Source organism: Chlamydotis macqueenii, chromosome Z (assembly GCF_036417535.1).
Source record: "Chlamydotis macqueenii isolate bChlMac1 chromosome Z, bChlMac1.mat, whole genome shotgun sequence".
NCBI lineage: Eukaryota > Metazoa > Chordata > Aves > Otidiformes > Otididae > Chlamydotis > Chlamydotis macqueenii.
This window is the reverse complement of record NC_141593.1, coordinates 56,600,834-56,620,684: the sequence shown is the minus strand read 5'-3', so window position 1 is coordinate 56,620,684 and position 19,851 is coordinate 56,600,834. Positions and strand designations below refer to the sequence as shown.

The following is a 19,851-nucleotide window of genomic DNA, read 5'->3' as shown; positions in this document are numbered from 1 at the left end:
GACGGCCGCCGCCAGGGTCGGGCGCTGCGGCACGGCGTCCCGCCATGCAGCGGGACCGCACCGCACGCCGCACCCCCAGCCACCGCTCGGGACCAGCTACCCTGCACGGCACCGCGGGGCGGGGCGGGACGGGGCGAAGCGGGGCGGGGCAGGGCAGGGCGGCCCCGCGTCGCACCCCCACCCACATGCCGCGGCGGAAGCGCCTACGGAACCGCGCTCCTCGCGGAGCTGGCCACTGAAGGTAACCGCAGTACCGCCCGCCAAGCCCGCGGCTCAAGCGCCGTCCCGCCCCTGCCCTAAGGGGGGAGGTGGCTGCCAACCAGCGCCGCCGTAACGGCAGGCGGGACGCGAGAGGCGGGCGGGGTGAGGGGACGGTGGTTTGCGCCTGCGCGGCGGCCGGCTGAGCGCAGCGCGGTCGGGGTGGCGGGCGCGTGGAGGAGCCTGGCTACCGAGGGTCGTTACGAGGTCATTCCGGTGCGTGCGTGTCCCCGTGTGCGTGTCCCCGTGCGCTGGGGCGGGCAGCACCTCGTTACGGACCCTCAGCTGCCCCTGTGCTGCGCGGGCGCCGCGGCGGCCCAGCCCCCGGGGGGAGGGCGGCAGCAGTTGCTGAAGTCGCCTGTCACAGCCCGCAGGGTCCCTCGGCCTTGCCCTCTTGCAGTTGTTTTTCGTTGTTTCCGAAGCCTGTGAGACACGTTGCTTGAAGTGGAGCGTTGTACTGTTCTGTATGTGTGTGTGTGCGTTCGATCAGGAAACTGGAACATAGTTTTCACGTTAAAATAAATTCCATTTTTGTAGCAAAGTCTTTTCTCTCCTTATTATTACCAATCCATATTAATAATCTCCTGATTACTAAGGTAACATTTCACTGTACTCAGAGATATGTTGGAATAAATTTGGTTGGTAATAACAATGGCATACTAATTGTAAGAATGTGACTTGTGTCCATACTTTTGGTGACCGTGTGGGTTACCTGTATAGCGTTAAACTTAATACTTTTTACTTAAATCCTTTTACTCATGATGGATGTGTTTTCAGGCTTTTTTTTTTTTTTTTCACTTAGCTGTCACGATGGCAGACGTTGACAAGAACCTCCATCAGGAAATGATTTCTCAGCTGCATAATTTTGCTGCTGTTGGAGACGCAGCCAAACTGAAAGCCTTGCTCAGTCATTCTCCGTCACTGGTCAATGCAGCTGCAGATAACGGCTGGACAGCCCTGATGTATGGTGCCAGAAATGGACACCTTGAGGTTGTGCAGATTCTTCTGGAAGAAGGGTAAGCTGTTTAGTGCGCCCCATTAAAGAGCTAACTTGAATCCCTTTCTGCCCATTTTAACTTGATCTCAGAAAAGTAAATTTACCTGACCGATAGTGGATATTTTCCTGAAACTCAGGAAAATGTACTCTGTGTCTGTTTATAACTGGATTCTGCTATTGTTACCGAAATCCAGAATAAAACCCCTTAACAGCAATGTGAAGTGAAGAAGCAGGCACTTCTTTATTGCAGCGCTGGGCACACGGGGGATCGCTCCACCTAGCGTGCGCGCCTGTCTGATCCAACAGCACAGTTAAATACACATTCAATATACATATTCACTAGATTTACAAGAAATGTTATGCATAAACATCAATATTCCGAGAAGTCATTATAATACATCTCCTCCCATTTGCATATGCTCAGTCTTTTGAGTCGAGGGTCTTCTGGTGGTCTTGGGGGTCATCAGGACACCCCCTCCTCTAATTCATTGGTCAAACCCCTTCTTGAAATCTCGATATATGGTCCTGAGAACAAGGTCATCTTGCCCTTCAATTTTGTGGCTTGAAAGTGATGGCTCAAGGCCCAAGCTACATAGCTGGTGCCTCGTTCTACCACTCCCCTAACTACCCCCGACACGCTAGGCTAATTTCTAAGATAAGGATATTTCATATAAAATTTAACCCATGTGACTGTACCACTATAGTTAACAAGAATCACCCTATATTTATATTCCAGAGCCATATTGGTTAAGTATCTTCCTATTATCAATCATTGGTTATATCATTGATTATAATTCTACTGATTAAAGTCCTCGATACCCAGATGGAGATGGAAAGCGTAGGGGGTTTCCTAGCAGCAAGCTGGTATCCATAACAGATTTGCAACACTATTCCATCATGCTTTCCATATTTGCTAAGCAACTCTTTAAAAGTTATGAGCGTTTCTAAAATTTTTTCTTTTGATCTTCAAGGATATATTGTCACTTGCCCCAGAAACCAACAGAATAGAACAAAGTTTATCTCCTATTCCAACCACTGTTCATAATAATCATTTGGACAAATGCAATTACTGGATATATAAAGGTGAATATCTATGAAAGTAATATTGCATATCATTCCAGGGGCTAATCCTGGAAAGCAGATATTTTTTTATTTTTTTTAATATACATCCATATTTGAGAAAAGCTAGGGGAAATGTCTGCAGACTGGGAAGAAATAGATCTTAATGATCTGAAGAGTTCAGGCTGCTGTTGTGGACACTGAATAGCAGCCTGATCACAGTCTGCACGTACCTGAGCAAGTAGAACGTGAAACACAAAATCAGAACAGAATTCAGTGGCTGAGAGAGAGGAAATTAAGTAGGAAAGTAGGCACGATTTTGCCTGAAGGAGACTTAATCTTTAAAGATAAAGTTTCTTTTGCACCAAAAACCTGTAAATTAAGTTTCAAATGCTTTTCTAAACTAAACTCTCTCAAAAGTTATTGATATTAATATAAACTGTCAAGTCAAAACAGTCTTGCCAGTGGGTGTATCAACAACATGAGTATACAGGCATTTTCTGGTTTTAAAAACTGATGAATCTGTCCCCACATCTACTGTATAATTTGTAGTTTACAGTGAAATTTCTGGTTTACTCACCCAATTGAGTTAAAATTGACAAAAAATAAAAGTGCATTATTTTTAACCTCCCAGTCACTCCCAGTCTATTTCAGATTTGTTTTTTTTTGTTAAGATTTAAATATCTTTAATGAAGCAAAGTTTCCTCATCTGTGTCATTTTGCAGACATTTTGGTAACAAGGAGATCCCCTGCAGGGTTCAGCACCACAATTGTAAGGGTGCTGCTTCTCTCACTAAGCAGAGGCTGTATTCTTGATTTTTATTTAATGGTAAATATTTTCTTGTAAATGTTTTGATGTTGCTTTCAGTGGCTTCTAGAAAGTAATGCTAGTTAAACTGTTTTTTTTTATTATTATTATTACTCTTTATTCAGAAGAGACATGCAACCTAACTTTCAAAGTTCTGTCTGTAAATGATCTTGAGCTTTTTTTTTTTTCTTCTTTTTTTTTTGCATGAGACATTGTGTGACATGTTAATTAATTCCTTGCTCCTGTAGTACTGCGTGAACCTTGGTAAGTGATATCTGGAGTGGATCAACAAAAATGTGGGATCGGCCTTAGGAAAAGAAAATGAAGGATGATTACTTTTCATTACCATAATGCTAAGTATTTAGCCTAAAGAGGACCCCAGTATAGACAGAGTGTCTAAAAGTTCTTGCACGTTAATAATATCAGACATATATGCTGTAAGAAAATATAAGAATAACATCGCATCAAGATTCTTCCTAATCGTATTTGCCCTGGTAACCACTGTTCTTTTGTGTTTCTCTAGGTGTGACAGGTCCATCGTTAATAAATCAAGGCAGACAGCTCTGGATATTGCGAAATTCTGGGGCTACAGGCACATAGCTAATTTGTTGGCTAATGTGAAGGGTGGGAATAGGCCTGATTTTCTGTCAAATTAAGTGAAAGCACATGAAAATTATTTTGGCTTGACACTTCTGGACAGAAGGAGTGATAAAAGAACAGACTCCAAGTGGCTAAGCAAAAAGCAAAGACATCCAACTACAGTATATATCCTCTTCTCAAATCTAAGTCCTTTGGTTACTTGGGATGGGGGAACAGAGAGCTCCCAGAAGCCAGCAGTAAAGCTTTGCAGGCTGTATCACAAGGATGTGGAGCAGTACGTCAACCAAAGTGAAGGAGGCACCTTGGTTTTTCTTGGAGTTGAACTTCAGTTCCACAGGAACCTGCTGGCTTCTTGCAATGGAAGAGGTCTGCAAGAAGATGAAGAGGATGGTTTAGTTGCTTGGTTTGCTTTTAGTGTAGATTCTGCTTCTGCTGAGAAATTGAAACAGAAGCATGAGGACTGTTACTTTCTTCACCCACCAATGCCAGCACTACTGCAGCTACCTGAGAAAGAAGCTGGTAAGATGCATAAGATGCAGCAGTTACCAAATGTGATATGCTTTGGGATTCACTGAGGTATAATACAAGGACAGACCACTGCAAAGGACTTGGGTATTTTCAGTGGCTTTAGAAATATTTTAATTTTAAAAGCTTGTAAGTGATTTTGTGGAGAACTTTGTATGTAAGAACGTGTGGTTGCAAAGTGCTAACATCTGCAATGGCAAATATTAGACTGTAAAATCTATTGATCATAATTGTTTTATAAATTATACTATTAAATATAAATGCATGCACATTAATGTTCTAAAGCAAAGAAAATAAATATCTCGTTACTGAGTTTTCATTACAAGAATTGAAAACTAAGTCCTTAGCAGCAGTGTGCTGGATATTCACCTGAGAAGGAAACAGTGTGAGCAAGTGTTGGAAAGTCAGGATCTCAGAGTGAATGAATGTCATTATGGACATGTTAACATGTTAAGCAACAGTTTTGCTTTTACAGAGGAATGAAGGGCAAGCTTAACTTCCATCTGGAGTTTAAATGGAACAGCACATTGTTTTGTCAATACCTGTAGTAGCTCTAAAATGGTCATCTGGAAAAGGTTTGATATATAATTCTGGCATTTTGCCCAGACGGAGTAACAGGGTATATTGATCTGGATTAATTTGTTTCTGAATGCATAAACTGGCCTGTAGCTACATAGTACTGTATTCTATTGCATGTGCTGTTCTACAGACAAAAAGATCTGAATAACCCATATTGCTCAACTTCTCTTGTAGAAGATTACAATTCAAGCCATAGTCTTACTTTGATTTTTATGTTAAACTTTACTAGTTACTTTTTCTGTACTATTAAAAGCATACATGAATTAGTATTTGATTTTGAATTTTTCAATGTTTCTTTTAAAGGAGTAGTAGCCCAGGCTAGGTCTGTTCTAGCATGGCACAACCGCTACAGATTCTGCCCAACGTGTGGGAGTGCAACCAAGATTGAAGAAGGAGGTTACAAGAAAACTTGCTTAAAAGAAAGTTGTCCCAGTCTCCAAGGTGTTCACAACACATCATATCCAAGAGTTGGTGAGAATACTGTAGGATAAACTTGGTCAAAAACAGCTTGTTTATACTATTATGTACATGTAAATCAATTTATTTTAAGTTATTTCAGCTGCTTGCTTCTATCATACATACTTGTCTCTCTGCAGGGTACGTGTGTCTCAGTGCTGTGTAGGATTAAGTAGTTCAGGCATCTTTCTTGGAGTAGTCTGTGACAAAGAATTGCTGTGACAGTACCAGTCTTTGTTGCAATGGAGTAATATCAATTAAATATTACTCCATTGCAACATTACATTGCAACTCCAGCAACGTAAATGAGAAATTAACAATACAAAGTGTCACATTTTACTTTTTTTTTCCTTGCGTATTGTTTTCTTACTTTCTGCAAGCCCTCTGAGATTGAAATAGCTCTGTATCAAATTTGACCCTCTATCAAGTTTCTGATACAGTGCTGATTTTCCTGTAGTGCCACTTTGACTACATTAGCTGTCTTCACTGGCTTTCACTATTCATTGTCAGTTGCAAACTGACAGGACTATTTCTACTCAGAATATAAGCTTGTATAGACAGTCTTCTATAGCTCCTTTTGTTCACGTGTTGCAAAGGAAGTGTACTATATTATTGATGGGGAAACAAGGAAGGAAAAAAAACCTTACCCTTTTTTTCCCCGGATCGTTTGGGGATTCTTTGATCACCTTTCCCTCCCCTACTCTGTCCTCTCTTCTGTATTTGCAGTTCTGGATGTTGTGTGTATGTTGTATTTCTGAATTTTGTGTTCTCTTACATGCTCTAGATAGATCTCTGTGGTAATCAAAGCAATTCTGCCATATTGTTCTGTTTTACAAACTGTAGTGAAGCTTGCTAAAATTCTAGTGGTTGCTTCTTTGCAGTCTAGCACCACAAACTTAAGGAATGAGATTATATCAGAAAGACTGATGAACTGGTATTTTCCACTGATGCCTTTCTCTGAAGAAAGTTTACAGACAGCAGGACTGCATATTTTACACTGTGTCATGTGACAGATATCTTTGAGCAGGACAACAATTTTGAAATTCCTGTTTATAGGTGTTTTCTGAATCAAATCTTTTCATACAGAGAAAATACTGGTGTTTTGGACAAAAAAAATGTGGAAAACAATAGCAAGAGGAAAAATATGTGAAGGCAGAGGTAGACAGAAAAAAATGAAAACAAAACATTGAGATACTTAAGAGCTAGATAACTACAAAAAAGCGAAAAAAATCATAGGTGAACAGTGTGCGGAAAGGCATGATAGAAAGAATTACAAATAGGAGAAAACACTAAGAAAGACAGAAAAGAATACATAAACTGACCAGAAGTGAGAAAGTAGATGTAAGTGCCACATCAGATGAGAGACTGATAGCAAACAGTCAGCGAAGTCAAAAGTGGAAATTTTAGTCAGTATTTACCTTGTAACTAGAGTATCTGGGTGTTCTTTGGTATTTCTGTTAAAAGTACATTCTCCAGACCTCTGTGTGTAGAGGAGGTGATGGTAAATTGGTTTTGCTGCAGAAATTGTTGCTGTCTGCTGCATGCATAGCTAGGTTAGTGTTGCTGATGCTCTTAACAGATTGTATGCTTTGGTTGCAGGTGATTTGTGTCCTGCGTTTCAAGCCTTGGCTAATAAACTGCTTCTGCAAAGCATGTATATTGCAAACTAAAATAAACAGATATCTTGCAGGGTTAAAAAACCAAAATGAAATAAAATAACAACTTGCTCTGGGCATCTACACAATTCTGATTTCATTCACTTACAGATACTTTATTTGTATTTACATACATTGGTATCAAATAGGCTGAAATTTGTTACTGCTTTTGAGTCCCTCAGATGTTGAAATGTATTCCTTTGATGTCCCTTACAGATCCTGTTGTTATAATGCAAGTCATCCATCCAGATAGGAACCACTGCCTTTTAGGTAGGCAAAAGAGGTTTCCCCCAGGAATGTTTACCTGTCTTGCCGGATTTGTAGAACCCGGTAAGTAACTTAATTTTCCCTTACCAAATGGTTTTTCTCACATACCAGTATTGTACCTTGGAAAGAATATAGTAGTATGTTTGGTGTTCTGTCAAATAAATGTTTTTGCTTTCTGGTAGGTGAGTTGTTACAATAAATACACCTGTTCTGTACTTTCCAGCACCTTACTTATAAAAAAAAAGAAAAAGCAACTTGAGTACTACAATTTAAAAACAATTTTCTCATCATGCACTCTTAAATCACGTATTTCAGTGTGAAAACATTTTAAAATGTTTAAAAGCATATAAGATGCTTTCTTTGGTGATACTTAGCAAGAGATTTTAGCATAGGAAAAATAAGTTAAAGCATAATTTAAATTTAATATAAAGTTAAGCATATGCTTAGGGCCTGATTCATTATATGTCACATAAGCAGAAATTCTATAATTTACAGGAAAAGTAAAGCGATATTTTGCTAGCTGTGTTCAGCAATAATAGTTGGAGTTAGTTACAATTATTAGTAGCTGCAGAACTATTTGTAAAACATTATTAATGTATTTTAATCACCAGTATAGTCATAGTGTGTAACTATATTCAGTACCTGTGTGCAGGTGAAATACAGTGACAGCATGAATAAGTTCATGCAGGTGTCATTTGGAATAAAGTCAAGATGTTTGTTTCTTCATTCCTTTCTTCTGCCAGCCTTATTACTTTCTGATACTGAATTCAAGTGTATATATTGAAATTCAAGAGCAGCTGATCATATCATCAGTTTCTAATCAGCTCATTGTAGTTCAGCTGAAACTTCTATCTCTGATGCATGATCTGCTTTAATGAACCCATAATCAGTGGTTACAACACAGTATGCGTAGGCATGTGTAAGCCTATGGCCGTCAACCCTCCATATATACATCTAGCAGTTTTCCGTGAATATGGAAGTAAAGCTTTCCATTGCAGTTTAAGTTTGGAGAATTATCCGTATGTGTTAAAACAATAAAGAATGAGTCATGCAAAGTGAATAATACAATGCAGAAATGTGTGCAAGTCTTCTGTTTTCTTACTATTGCCATTTTAAATGTTGATTTTCAAGTCATATTACATGCTGTTACAACCATACTGAAAATAAAAATAATTAACGCTATTTATAAATGAACAGATCAGCATTTCAAACGTAATTAAAGGAACAATGTATTTGCTACCCAATTTTTTATATTTTAGGTATAGTAATAATAGTTTGTGTGTATGACAAATTATCAATTCAGGAAATAAACATTATGATGGAGAAATTGTTGTACTTTTTTTTCAAAGTTCCATTTTGTTTTTGTGGCTAGTTTTACCTTATTAGACTTCTGTATCTTATACTTAAGGTCTGTGCCCTGACCTGTGAACTAGATCTCTATAGATAATTGTCTGGGGCAGTTTCAGATCTTTTGAGTCAGTTCAAAGCACGGGATGTAATTGTTGCTTGGAGTATTTTCATCAGCTGCTTGTTCTTTGCCCTTTTTGATTAGGTGAAACAATAGAAGATGCTGTTCGAAGAGAAGTAGAAGAGGAGGCTGGAGTCAAAGTTGGCCATGTTCAGTATGTCTCTTGTCAGCCATGGCCAATGCCCTCCTCCCTAATGATTGGCTGCTTAGCTGTTGCAGTGTCTACAGAAATTAAAGTTGACAAGAATGAAATAGAGGATGCCCGCTGGTTCACTAGAGAACAGGTAAAGTTCAATTTAATTTCCTTCTTGTATCGATTAGTCTGTGACTGTATCGGTTCTGGCATGCAATAGATACTTGCTTTTTTTTGGCAAGTTGAATGAGCATGTATGCTCTCCATTTTATCATACTTCAATTGCATTATATTGTAATTGTAGATTACACACAACCAGAGAAAGGTAGATATTCACAGTAATTTTTGAGTCACTTGCAAGCCCATTTTATGCCATTTTCACTGGTTAGCTCTTCAGCTTTTCCTTTTGGGAGATATTTAAGTTATTGTTATTTTAACCCACTTTCTTAGCAAGCCTGTGCTTCTTATTTTGGCAGAAGTATTAAGTAGCATTTATCATCTGAGTTTCTCCAAACGAGGGTGCTGCCAGATTTGCTGGAAGTGGGGAGGTTTAGGTAAAAACTCTGGGAATTCATTAGTTTGAACATCTTTTTCCATGCAGTACTGTTTTAACACTCTGGTATTGAATGCAGTTTACCATGCATTAATAGGAAATTCTACACTTAGCTTTCCGGAGTATTTAAAATACAGCCAAATAAAAGAGAGGAAAAAAAGACTCCCAGAAAGAAAGATTTAAGTTCACGAGTGGAAAAAGGAAAGATTGCTTACACAATGTGGTCTTCACAGGTTTTTCCACAGGCTACTAACAAGCTAAACTTTTAATAACAGTGTACTTCTGCCTAGCAGTTGCAAGTCAACTCTGTAAGTCAGTTTGAAGGCAAAGTTAGTCACCTACAGTTTCAGTGTAGTCCTGACAAAGCTGAGAGCGTTATTTTAAATGAATATCAGTTCTGAATACAGCTAGTCACATCCAGGGTGGTCTAGAGTCAGAAGTAAATGTACTTTGGAAATGTACTAAACTAAAAGTGTACCTCTATGTTGCTTGCAGCTGCTTCACAAAACCAACAAAACACATTTCCTTCTGTGCTACAGGTGGGGAAAAAAGAAATATGGAAGTTTAGAGCACCATCTAGTGGTCCTTACTGTAAAGACGCTTCTCAAAACCCTTAGATAGTATATTAACAGTCAATCTCCACAGTTACATTAGAAAGAAATTGTCTTTTGGAGCACGTTTGAGCTCAAAAATGTCAGAATTCACACAGAATCCTATGCGCTTTTTTCTCTGCATCGGTCTTGGAGAATCTGGTAGTCGCTCTTTATAGCTGTAGTAATGATAGACTGAAGGATCATCGTAGCAAGATAATTCCTGCATTAATACAATGTTAGAGTCCATATAGTTTATAATATTATCTTCTAAAGAAAAAAAATTTGTCTTTATTGCAGGTTGTGGACGTTCTCATTAAAGGAAATCAGCGTTCTTTCTTTGTACCACCAAGTCAAGCTATTGCACACCAGTTGATAAAACACTGGATTGGAATGAATGCTAATCTTTAATTCAAATATTTTATTTCTTTAAGATAAATTGCTTCTTCTAATGAGTGCTAAATTAGGAATAAATTAGAAAGACTTGTTTATCTAGTAAATGTACAACCACCTGAATTTCTGAGCCTTTCCTTTGAATATTCAGCTAGAGTATGCAAACCTTTGTAGGTCTTTTCGGATCTGATTTAGAGATGAACAACAACCCAGTGATTTTCCCAAGCAAGCAAGCAAACAACAACTAGGTAAAATTGGTACCTTGTTTTGCACAGGCTGCTTTCTTGTTTTAGAATCAAATTATTATGCCTTTTGCTACTATGCTTTTAATGTTTGACTTAGTCTTTTCTGTCCCCCACTGGAAGGAGTCACAGCATTACAAAGAGTCCTGAAATTGCCTGCTGTTTGAACTCTGTATTTACATTTTCCAGAAGTCAACATTCAGTGCTGAAAGTCTTAGCAACAATGGGTATTTTTAAGCTAATAGCATATTTAAGTGTTGGATTTGTAGTACTTTGTATCTTTTACATTAATAGCCCTCCCATCTGATTTGGCCTGCACTTACCCAGTTGTACATCAGCCTGAATTTAAAAGTATAACACAATACTCTCTTTATGAAAAAGGTATTGGAGAACCATCCCAAAAAGCTTAAATGTTATATATTTTTGTGAGATAATAATGTCCTTTTTGACCCTAGCCCGTGAGTTATTTCATTCTCTGATAATTAAAAATGGAACTGTAGAGTAATGGAAGAGAAAAGTAGATTAATTAAACAAGACATCATATCTCAAAATATACAAAGTTCTTTTATGGAAATGGAGACACTAAGATTTTTACTGCTATTAAGAATTTGAGAATTGAAAGAAATATATTAACCCCAGCTGTATGACTGAGAAAGCAATATATGAATTAAGGTATTTACTTAGGTGTATTTGATGCTACAGTTCAGATTTGTGCCTTAATTTATTGTGTTACTGAAAATAATGTTAACTTAATATTCTTTCAAAATGGAAGGTTATAAATGTATACTGGTTTTATTATTAATGTAATTATGTAATGGTTCAGTAGTCTGTAATTATGAGGTCATTGCAGTGATACAGAAAGAAATGCAAATGACTAGAAGGAAATACAATGATAGTCATTCATATTAACTTACTATCATATGATTATTTGTTTATTCAGAGTAATTTTAATATTTTTTAAATCAATTAATCATGTCAGATTTGTTTCAAAATTCTCTGCAAACTGGAATTAATAAAAATGTTTTATACATACTAATATTTTTTTTTTCAATCCAGTGTCATACTATTCTCAGCAGATTTTTTTCCTTTTTAAGGCAGTGCATATCAAACTTTAAGGCAAGAAGCATTTCTGACAGACTTGGAACAGCTGACAGGTCATTACGTTGCTTCATTCTCTCCCTTGATTCAGCTATACCTACAAATGAAGAAAATCAAGTTAACTGTTGAGCCATCTGGAAATGAGAAGGAAGCAATACACTGCTTCCCTTAAAAATTGCATTTGTAGAGGAGAGAAAGTATGGAAAGCTGTTATGAACTGCTTTGCAAGCAGGCTATTTCTTGCCACTAAGTTAATGCAGTATATTAAGAAAACAGTATTCCTTAAACCACTAAAAATAGGGAGGTTTTGTTGACACTATGCAGTAATGATCTCTCACTCTCTTCGCCCTTGCTTCTACAGTGGTACTAGAGCAAAAAGAGTATTCATTACATGTAGATATACAAGGCAGAAAATTCTGGAGATGCGTTTTCTCCCAATGTGCCTGTGCACTAATGAGAATTAACTTCTGTTCAGTATATAATTTGTAAATATTCTCTATTTTATGTATTATTTGAAATTATAATAATTTACAAATAATAGAAATAGTAATTTAATAAAGTGGAAAAAAATAGATTAGATGTTTAAACACAAAACAAAATTGATACTACTAACCAACCTGTAAGCTCATGTGACATAATGACATCTCATGTAAGCTCTTGTAAGTACAGTACCAATTGTGAGATTTTTACAAACTGCATTGGTCCCTGTAAGCATACTTCTTTTATTTATTTTCTCATACTGCATAGCTGTAAACACATGAAAAATAAAATCATCACAGTGTTTATACTACAGCATGAACATTTTGGTTTGTGTTTTGTGTAGGAATATTGCCAAATTGGTAAATAATTATCTTTAATTCTACAACATGTGAAAGAAAAAGAGGTGGATGTCAACGGGCTGATTAAAGGTGGACCAGTCGTGATGCTTCATGGAATTAAATATACTAATCAGATTCTGAGATTAGGAGACAGAAATAGAAAAAGAAGTGGAGTAAGACTGTGAACAACATTGCTTCGCTTTTGTCTTTAATTTTAACTAAGTAACCTGAGTTATTTTTTCAGACAAACAGCATTTCGTAAAGCTCCGTAAGTTGAGTTGTTATTTTTCTTATCTGCTGTAGCTGTTAAGTAACAAGTACTTCTTTATTGCTTCAGTCATTGGAAAGATATGTGTATACAGTATATCATTGCTGACTGGAGTTGACAGTACAGAAGTGGATAAGTCCAAAGGAAAAAAAAATCGAACTTGTTATCCTATTAAGCTTTAGCAAGACAGCCAGCCCATCCTTCATGAGCTTAGAAAAGCAAACTGCTCACAGAGAGTCCGTAATAGCAAGCAAGTATCTAAGGAAAATAAATATTGGCTCATAGTAACAGTAAGTAAAACTTTTTTTTTTTTTTAAGCTGTCTGGCAGTATTCTGTAGATACTAATTGTTGTAACTTATCATAGCTTTTGTAAAATACGGGATTTCTGGAGGTTTTTCACACCATAGATTCAGTTTAAAGAATTTCAATTATACTTCAGTATACAGCTTTGTTTTCTCAGTAAGTAAGAATGCTAATTTCCTAAATAGAAGGGGTTTTTCAGATTAATTTTTAATTGTGAGTAAATAAGAATGTTTTCCTGAGTAATAGATATTTCTAAGATGGATTTCTGATTCCTAAGACTGTATCTGTCATCTTATTTTAGCATATAAACTTAAAAGTTTAGTGGTATATAACTTTAGAAGTTAAAGCCTACCTGAATGACCTTCAGTTTGTTATTTGTATTGTCTTTGTTCAGCTAATATTTCAGATATGGAATGTGAGGAGTGCTATGATAAAACAACAGGATTATTAATCAAGAAGCAATATTACATACTGTGGAGTAGAGAAGCTTACAAAATCAGTTTGCAGCGCTTAAATAAGCCTGGATAGTAGATTTTTCTCCTACCATTTCATGATCCTGCATAGTAAACTAGCTTTTGTTAAGTACTTTCCTGTTTCTCTTTAAGGATAGAAACATTCTAATACTAGAGCTCTCCCAGTTCAATGAAGACATGCAGACATTCTTTCAACACACTTGCTAAAATGAAAACAAAAGGGCGTATGAAATATTAAACATCCCTTTTTTGTCATTTTAAACCCAAATTATTCCTAATTTATGCAGTATAAATTACTCTTCTGGAGAAATTGACACTGGAAACTGCATAGTCAGAAAATATGGTATCCAAGTGTCCCCATTTTAAATGCTGGAAATTAAATCTTAGAAGCTAGGATAGGGTTTTTTGCCCTTATTTCATTCTCTGAGAAATGAAAGATTTTTCTCACTTAATTATGATTCATATGTTGTAGTCATAGACATTCTCAATAAAAAGTTACGTAATTTTCAAAGAAAATTGTTAATGTGTAACTATTGCATAGGTTACTTTTCGTGAGCTGAGTTTCAAGTGTAATCAAAGATTTTGGATTTACATTATTATGATGGATGAACAATTCTGAAGCTCAAAAAGTTTAATAATTCGGCTTGACAAAGAGTTGTAGTACTCCATAGACAGTAACATCCTTGACTATAGAAATTATATTAGTGTATTAGTGAGATTTCTACTAATTTCATGACCAATTGCCACATTGTATCTGAAGGGTATTTCACTTACCTGCTGTCATAGTTGATGCTGACAAAGCATGAATTACACACCAAAACAGAAACAAAAGTGACTAAAATATCAGAATTACAAACTCGCTGACAAGAAAAGGGCTAATCCAGCTAACATACAAATTAGTAGTTTTTCCTTTAGTTTCTAAAACAGGAATAATAGAAGTCCAACAATGGAAACAAATGGCAATTCCTGAGGGTTTTTTTTTTAATGTATTTTCAGAACTGTTACTGAAGACAGAATTACTTTATCCAGTATAACAGGGATATAGTGCACAATAAAGTATGTTCTCTATGCCAGTTTTTTTAAAATACGGTTTTACGTACATGATAATAAATACATGAATATCTATTGCATTAAACTGATACCACTGATCCATAGGTTGAAATATTCATTATTTAGTACTTGTGTTAAAATCATCACATGGTCTTTGTATGGACCATTTACAGTACAGAGGCTACCTACTGATTCTCCATTTTGTTGCAGTGGTAGACAGCGCATATCTTCAAATGCAAATAGAAATGAATAATGTTGATGCAGAAATGAAGTATCTCCAAAATATGAAATAAATGCTTGTCCTTATTAATATATTATTTCTTCTTCTTATGGCTAAAGCTCAAAATAATTAATCAGAAAGCAAGATTAATTTAGTAAGTAGGCAGAATCTTTATAAGAGTTCTATATATGATTTTGCAGAGTTTAAGAACAGAAAGCTGGACCTATGACTTGCCCTCTCCCAAAAAAAAAAGCAGAAATGCTTGTGCATATATAGCCCATCATAGCTGAACTATTTTTTACTGTGAATTTGCTGGCACTTGCATTCTCAGTTCTCAGCTAAAATAATCTTGAAAACATTTAACTGACTGCTACTTTATTAGCTTTTTTTGAAACTAAAGTGAAGAGGATCCTGCCTGCAGGGAGAGATCTTTGAGATAATGGCCAGAATAGTATACCCACTATTTGTTTAAAAAAGATTGGTCAAAACCTATTTAACAGTTTCTCTGGTGTCACTTGTTGCTTACAAAAGAGTGCAAAATAGTGCAAAATCTAATTACATGGATTTGGATTTTGTTAATACACTCATTTATGACATAAGTGATGTTTTTAGGTGTTTAGACAGTAACCTTCATTGAGAATCAGAACTGCAGAAATGTTATTGATTGGTGTTTGCTATCTTTTCATGATCTGAAAAAGCAAGATCCTAATTTGGTGTGCTCATTAAAAGTCCCATAGCATATTACATGAAATAAAATGGTTGATCACTGAGTCCTAGTGCAATATGTGTTGCAGATTAATTTCACTTACCCATGCTTTTCTACGCATTTCATTTGGATGCACTATTTTCATAGCTAATTGGATACTGCCAGATAACTACTGAGTTCCATTTGAATGGAAGCTGATTCTTTGCAGCCATGTAATTCATGTTTTAATTAATTTTGTAAAACGCTTTAGGGTCCTGTCACAGCCCCTGTAAAGGGCTGCCTGCTTCCTTTGTTCTAGACATTTTGCAGACATTTTTAAAGACCAGTCTTTTCTGGAAAATATATAGATGAAACGATAAACAAATTAAAATAAGATACATACCAGCTGAGGCAGAGATTAAGAAACCCTACTAAGACAGGCATTTTTGATAACATTTTGCTTTTTTTTTTTTTTGCATGTGTTTCACATAAAATGTATTAGTTGGCAACAGTACTGCAGAACTGGATGTTCAGAAATTATTCAAATAAGGTGATAGTGGGAGCTTGATAAAGAGATTTGAACCATCTTTGTAGAAAGAAGGCAAAAATGGAAGGTAGTTGAATAACATGTACTTGAATAAGGTGAATAAGAGGTAAATAAATTATGATCCCTTTTTGCCTGCTCTCTGTATGGGACTAGTAGGCTGTCATACACAACTCATTCTAATGACATTGCCTCTGTTAAGAGTAAATTATCTGTGGGGATCTACCTCAATGCATAAAATCTAATGCAGGTAGTATGCCACAAAACACAATCAGTAAGGAGAGTCAAAGGAAGAATCCACAAGGAAAAATCAAGCTTTAAGAATAATTTTAGAGGGAGAGAGGAGGAGAGGAACCACATAGTGAGAGACTGGGCCAAACATAGTTGGTAACTTGAGGAGCAAAGTCAAAGCAAAGGTGAACATGGAATAGAAGAACATTTAGAAATGGAAGAGACACAATGAAAGTCAATGAGAACAAAATTCAGTGTAGTTTTGGGGTGGGTTTTCTTGGGGTCCTAGGGTTTTCTATGGCAGTGGAGAGAAAAAAAGTAGAATTCTATATCCAGAGGGATGAAATTAATCAGAAAGGTCTGATGCAGCTGAAATACAGGAGAGAAGAGCAGTAAAAGGTTCCTGTTTCAGAAAGGCTTGTTTGGGTATTCTGTAACATCATTATTCTACAGTCTGTAAGTGGTATAGGATTCAGCGGCGAAGGATTCAGTGAGCTGCTACTGAATGTATATTCTACAATATAAGATACTGAAATTACAAGAAAGAGACTTGCCATCTATAAGAGCAATTAATATTATCCCAAAAAAAAACCCATTAAATATTTTGCAAATGTATTGTGTCACCACACCATTCCAATTCAACATTATTAAATGTTTTCTCCATATTTTCCTTTTCTTTCTTTAGTTTGTCTTTTCTGCCAATGTCTCATCATTATTGTATAGGTTCACTGAAGATGCTTGTTTAGAAAACACGTTTTCACATAAAATCTCCATTATATAAATATATAAAAGTGAAGTAAAATAACTCCTGCATTTTCAGTTTTACTTCCAACCAGCATTTTTAAGGCAACTTTTCCTGCCTAACACGATGCTCTCAGAGGCATATGTTAGAAAAATATTTTGTTGCCTTTATTGTCACAAAACTTGTCATCACCTGCATTATCCTGAAAGAAATACTATTATGGATGTTATTCACAGTGAAAATGAACACGTTCTAGACAGAGCTTTAACTATTGTTATAGTTGAGAGTGACCTTTCAGTCAAAATTAAGATCTTAGTATTTTCAGCTAACGCGAGCACTGCTGTTTGTAGTAAGAATAACCTGTCACGTAGAGCACTATGTCAGTGGATGCTAGCTTCTGTCCAGTGAACTGCTGAGTGCCTCTACTCTCATTTAAGCTAATTGGACTAGCGTTCATCTAGTGTCCAAAAGTGGACAAGAATAGTCCCTAATGCAGGGTCTTACCCTGCAGTCCTAATGCATGCAACTAATCCTTACGCAGGTCAATGGGTCTACTCGTGACTGGAATTGAAGGTGATGAGATTCCTAATTCTGTTAGCACATCTCAGCTGTAGGACCAACAAAGCAGGAATAGACAAAGACAGTGCAAGGAAAACATGCGTAGAAACAATGAGCGAAAAGCAAAGAATTGATGCCTCCTCTGATTTTGTAAACCTTAGAGGAGAAAGCATAAATTAACATATGGAAATGTAGTAGAGACAAGAAAACTATTTGCACCATTCTGGTTATTTCCAATGTTTACCTGAAAATTCCTTTAAGATACCAACAGTTTAACACATTGCATGTACTATTAATAATACATAAATGAGAAAATTAACATCTGAGAGATAGTAGTCTTAATCACAAATGAACAATGCAAACAATCATTCTAAAATGTTATTTTCATCTACTTACTACCAATTACAGATATAACTAAAAAGAAACTAAATCAAAACAGCTTGATCATCCTGTTCACCTACATCTTACATCTAATCTTTGACCACATGGCAAAATCCTACCACTATGGTAATCCTACCACTATGAGCAACTTTGACCTGTGGCTGTCTCTACTGATTATTTCACTGCTGGATGCTCAGATTATTACGTTTTAGAAGGTACTAGATCATTTACCATGCTCCTGGCACACAGAGAACCAGCACTATCTACCTTCAGTACTTTCAGATTGTCCCATGCCACTAGATGCTATTTGAATAGTAGCAGAACTAGTGACCATCTCAGACTGCAATTTATTCTACAAAGTCGTGTGACGTTTTGCCATGACAAAACCTGGCAAAAACATATCTTAAAACTATGAGGAGAAGCTTAAATGACTATGATTTTCATTTGAATCGATTCACAATACTTTCTATCTCCTTAATATTCCAGCATCCGTCTTTCAATGTTCCCTCTTTTTTTTTAATTGTTCAATGTTCTTTTCACTTTTCTGCTCCTAATCCATCTTGAATAATGCCAACTTTATCCCCAAAGCCATGATAATTCAAATGTAGTGCTATCTGATTACAGTCATGCCTATTATTCTTCCCTAAAAAAAAAGTCTTTAAACACTTCATGTACTAAATACATTCCTAGCCTGTAAGGTGCATTCAGCATTTTGCAAAATTGATATTTCCTTTAAAGCAAAGAGTAATCTGTAGTGCATACAGCTGTACAATTAACCATCAAATGCAAAGAGAGACTAGAGTAAAACAGGCAGCTATTCTTCATCTGCAAATAATTTTTAACATGATTTTAGCAATGAAGCTTAGCAATCACATTCTTATAATGAGATTAACCATTTCATTACTGACCATAGGATAGGGGAAAAAAAAACGTGGAAGTGGAATTTCTGAGGAAAGGCAAATAATAATGTAACAAAGGATTTTGAGAGACAACTATGAAGGTCAAGAAGGAGAAGGGGGAAGGGGAAGGGGAACAGGAAGGGGAATGGGAAGGAACAGAGTGTGTAGCATCTTCCTTAGGCTGAATCAGAATTCCTAGAAGTAAAAATATCTTGTCAATTACAATTCAATGAAATATAACTGAAACATCAAGTATCACAATCAGATTATGGAGCTCTGTTAGAGTGTTGTTCTTATTGTCATAAATATATGCAACAACCTGTGGATCTTAAATATCTTAAGATGCCATCATATATGAGTTTGAAACTCTTAGCATACTTGCATATGTAACTCTTTAAGGGAACATTGATTTTTATCTGGAACTGATAGGCACTGCCTTATCTCCAAAACTACAGATAGACATCAGTCCCAGCTCTTGTCTCTGTCTCCTTTAAAGCCTTGTATTTGGCTTTAAGATCATTCTTCCCTCCGAGAGCAGAGCTTAGATGGCAGGTTTGACTGTCTGACAAGCTTTGACTAAAGACACCTGGAAAAAAACAGAGAGGTACAGTTTCATCCTGGAAATTGACAATGTAAACATTTCGAACTCTCTGCCATGAAATAAATACAAAACTTTCTCAGTCTCCCTAAAGCATCTTCCAAAAAGACAGAGAAGAATGACTGCATTTTTGCAGCCGACTAATGAATGTGTTACTGCACTGGCATATTCAGTCATTTACCTTCACACAAAATTAAAAAGTTTTCAGGACTAGAAGTCAATGACTATGTCTTGAAAGAAGAATTTCTTTCCAGTTGTTTGGCGAGGTGTGTATCGCTGCATACAGTGACGTGTAACACGAGTCTTGTAATGTCAATACGACGATTTAAAAAGCCTTGTCCTAATCCTCATTTTTATAGTGAAATCCATACATCCCTTTACACCAGGTAAGTTGCAGCC

General features: G+C 36.5%; 1 protein-coding gene across 1 annotated transcript; it reads left to right on the top strand.

Annotated features, from left to right (window-relative positions):
• The first annotated feature begins 395 nt into the window (after window positions 1-395).
• On the top strand, window positions 396-10,764 carry NUDT12 (nudix hydrolase 12). Its single transcript, XM_086770458.1, is given in 7 exon segments — window positions 396-474; window positions 1,061-1,274; window positions 3,646-4,241; window positions 5,130-5,297; window positions 7,154-7,267; window positions 8,757-8,956; window positions 10,249-10,764. Coding segments are annotated over 6 exon segments (1,395 nt in total). The 5' UTR covers window positions 396-474; window positions 1,061-1,068; the 3' UTR covers window positions 10,360-10,764.
• Window positions 10,765-19,851: the final 9,087 nt, after the last annotated feature.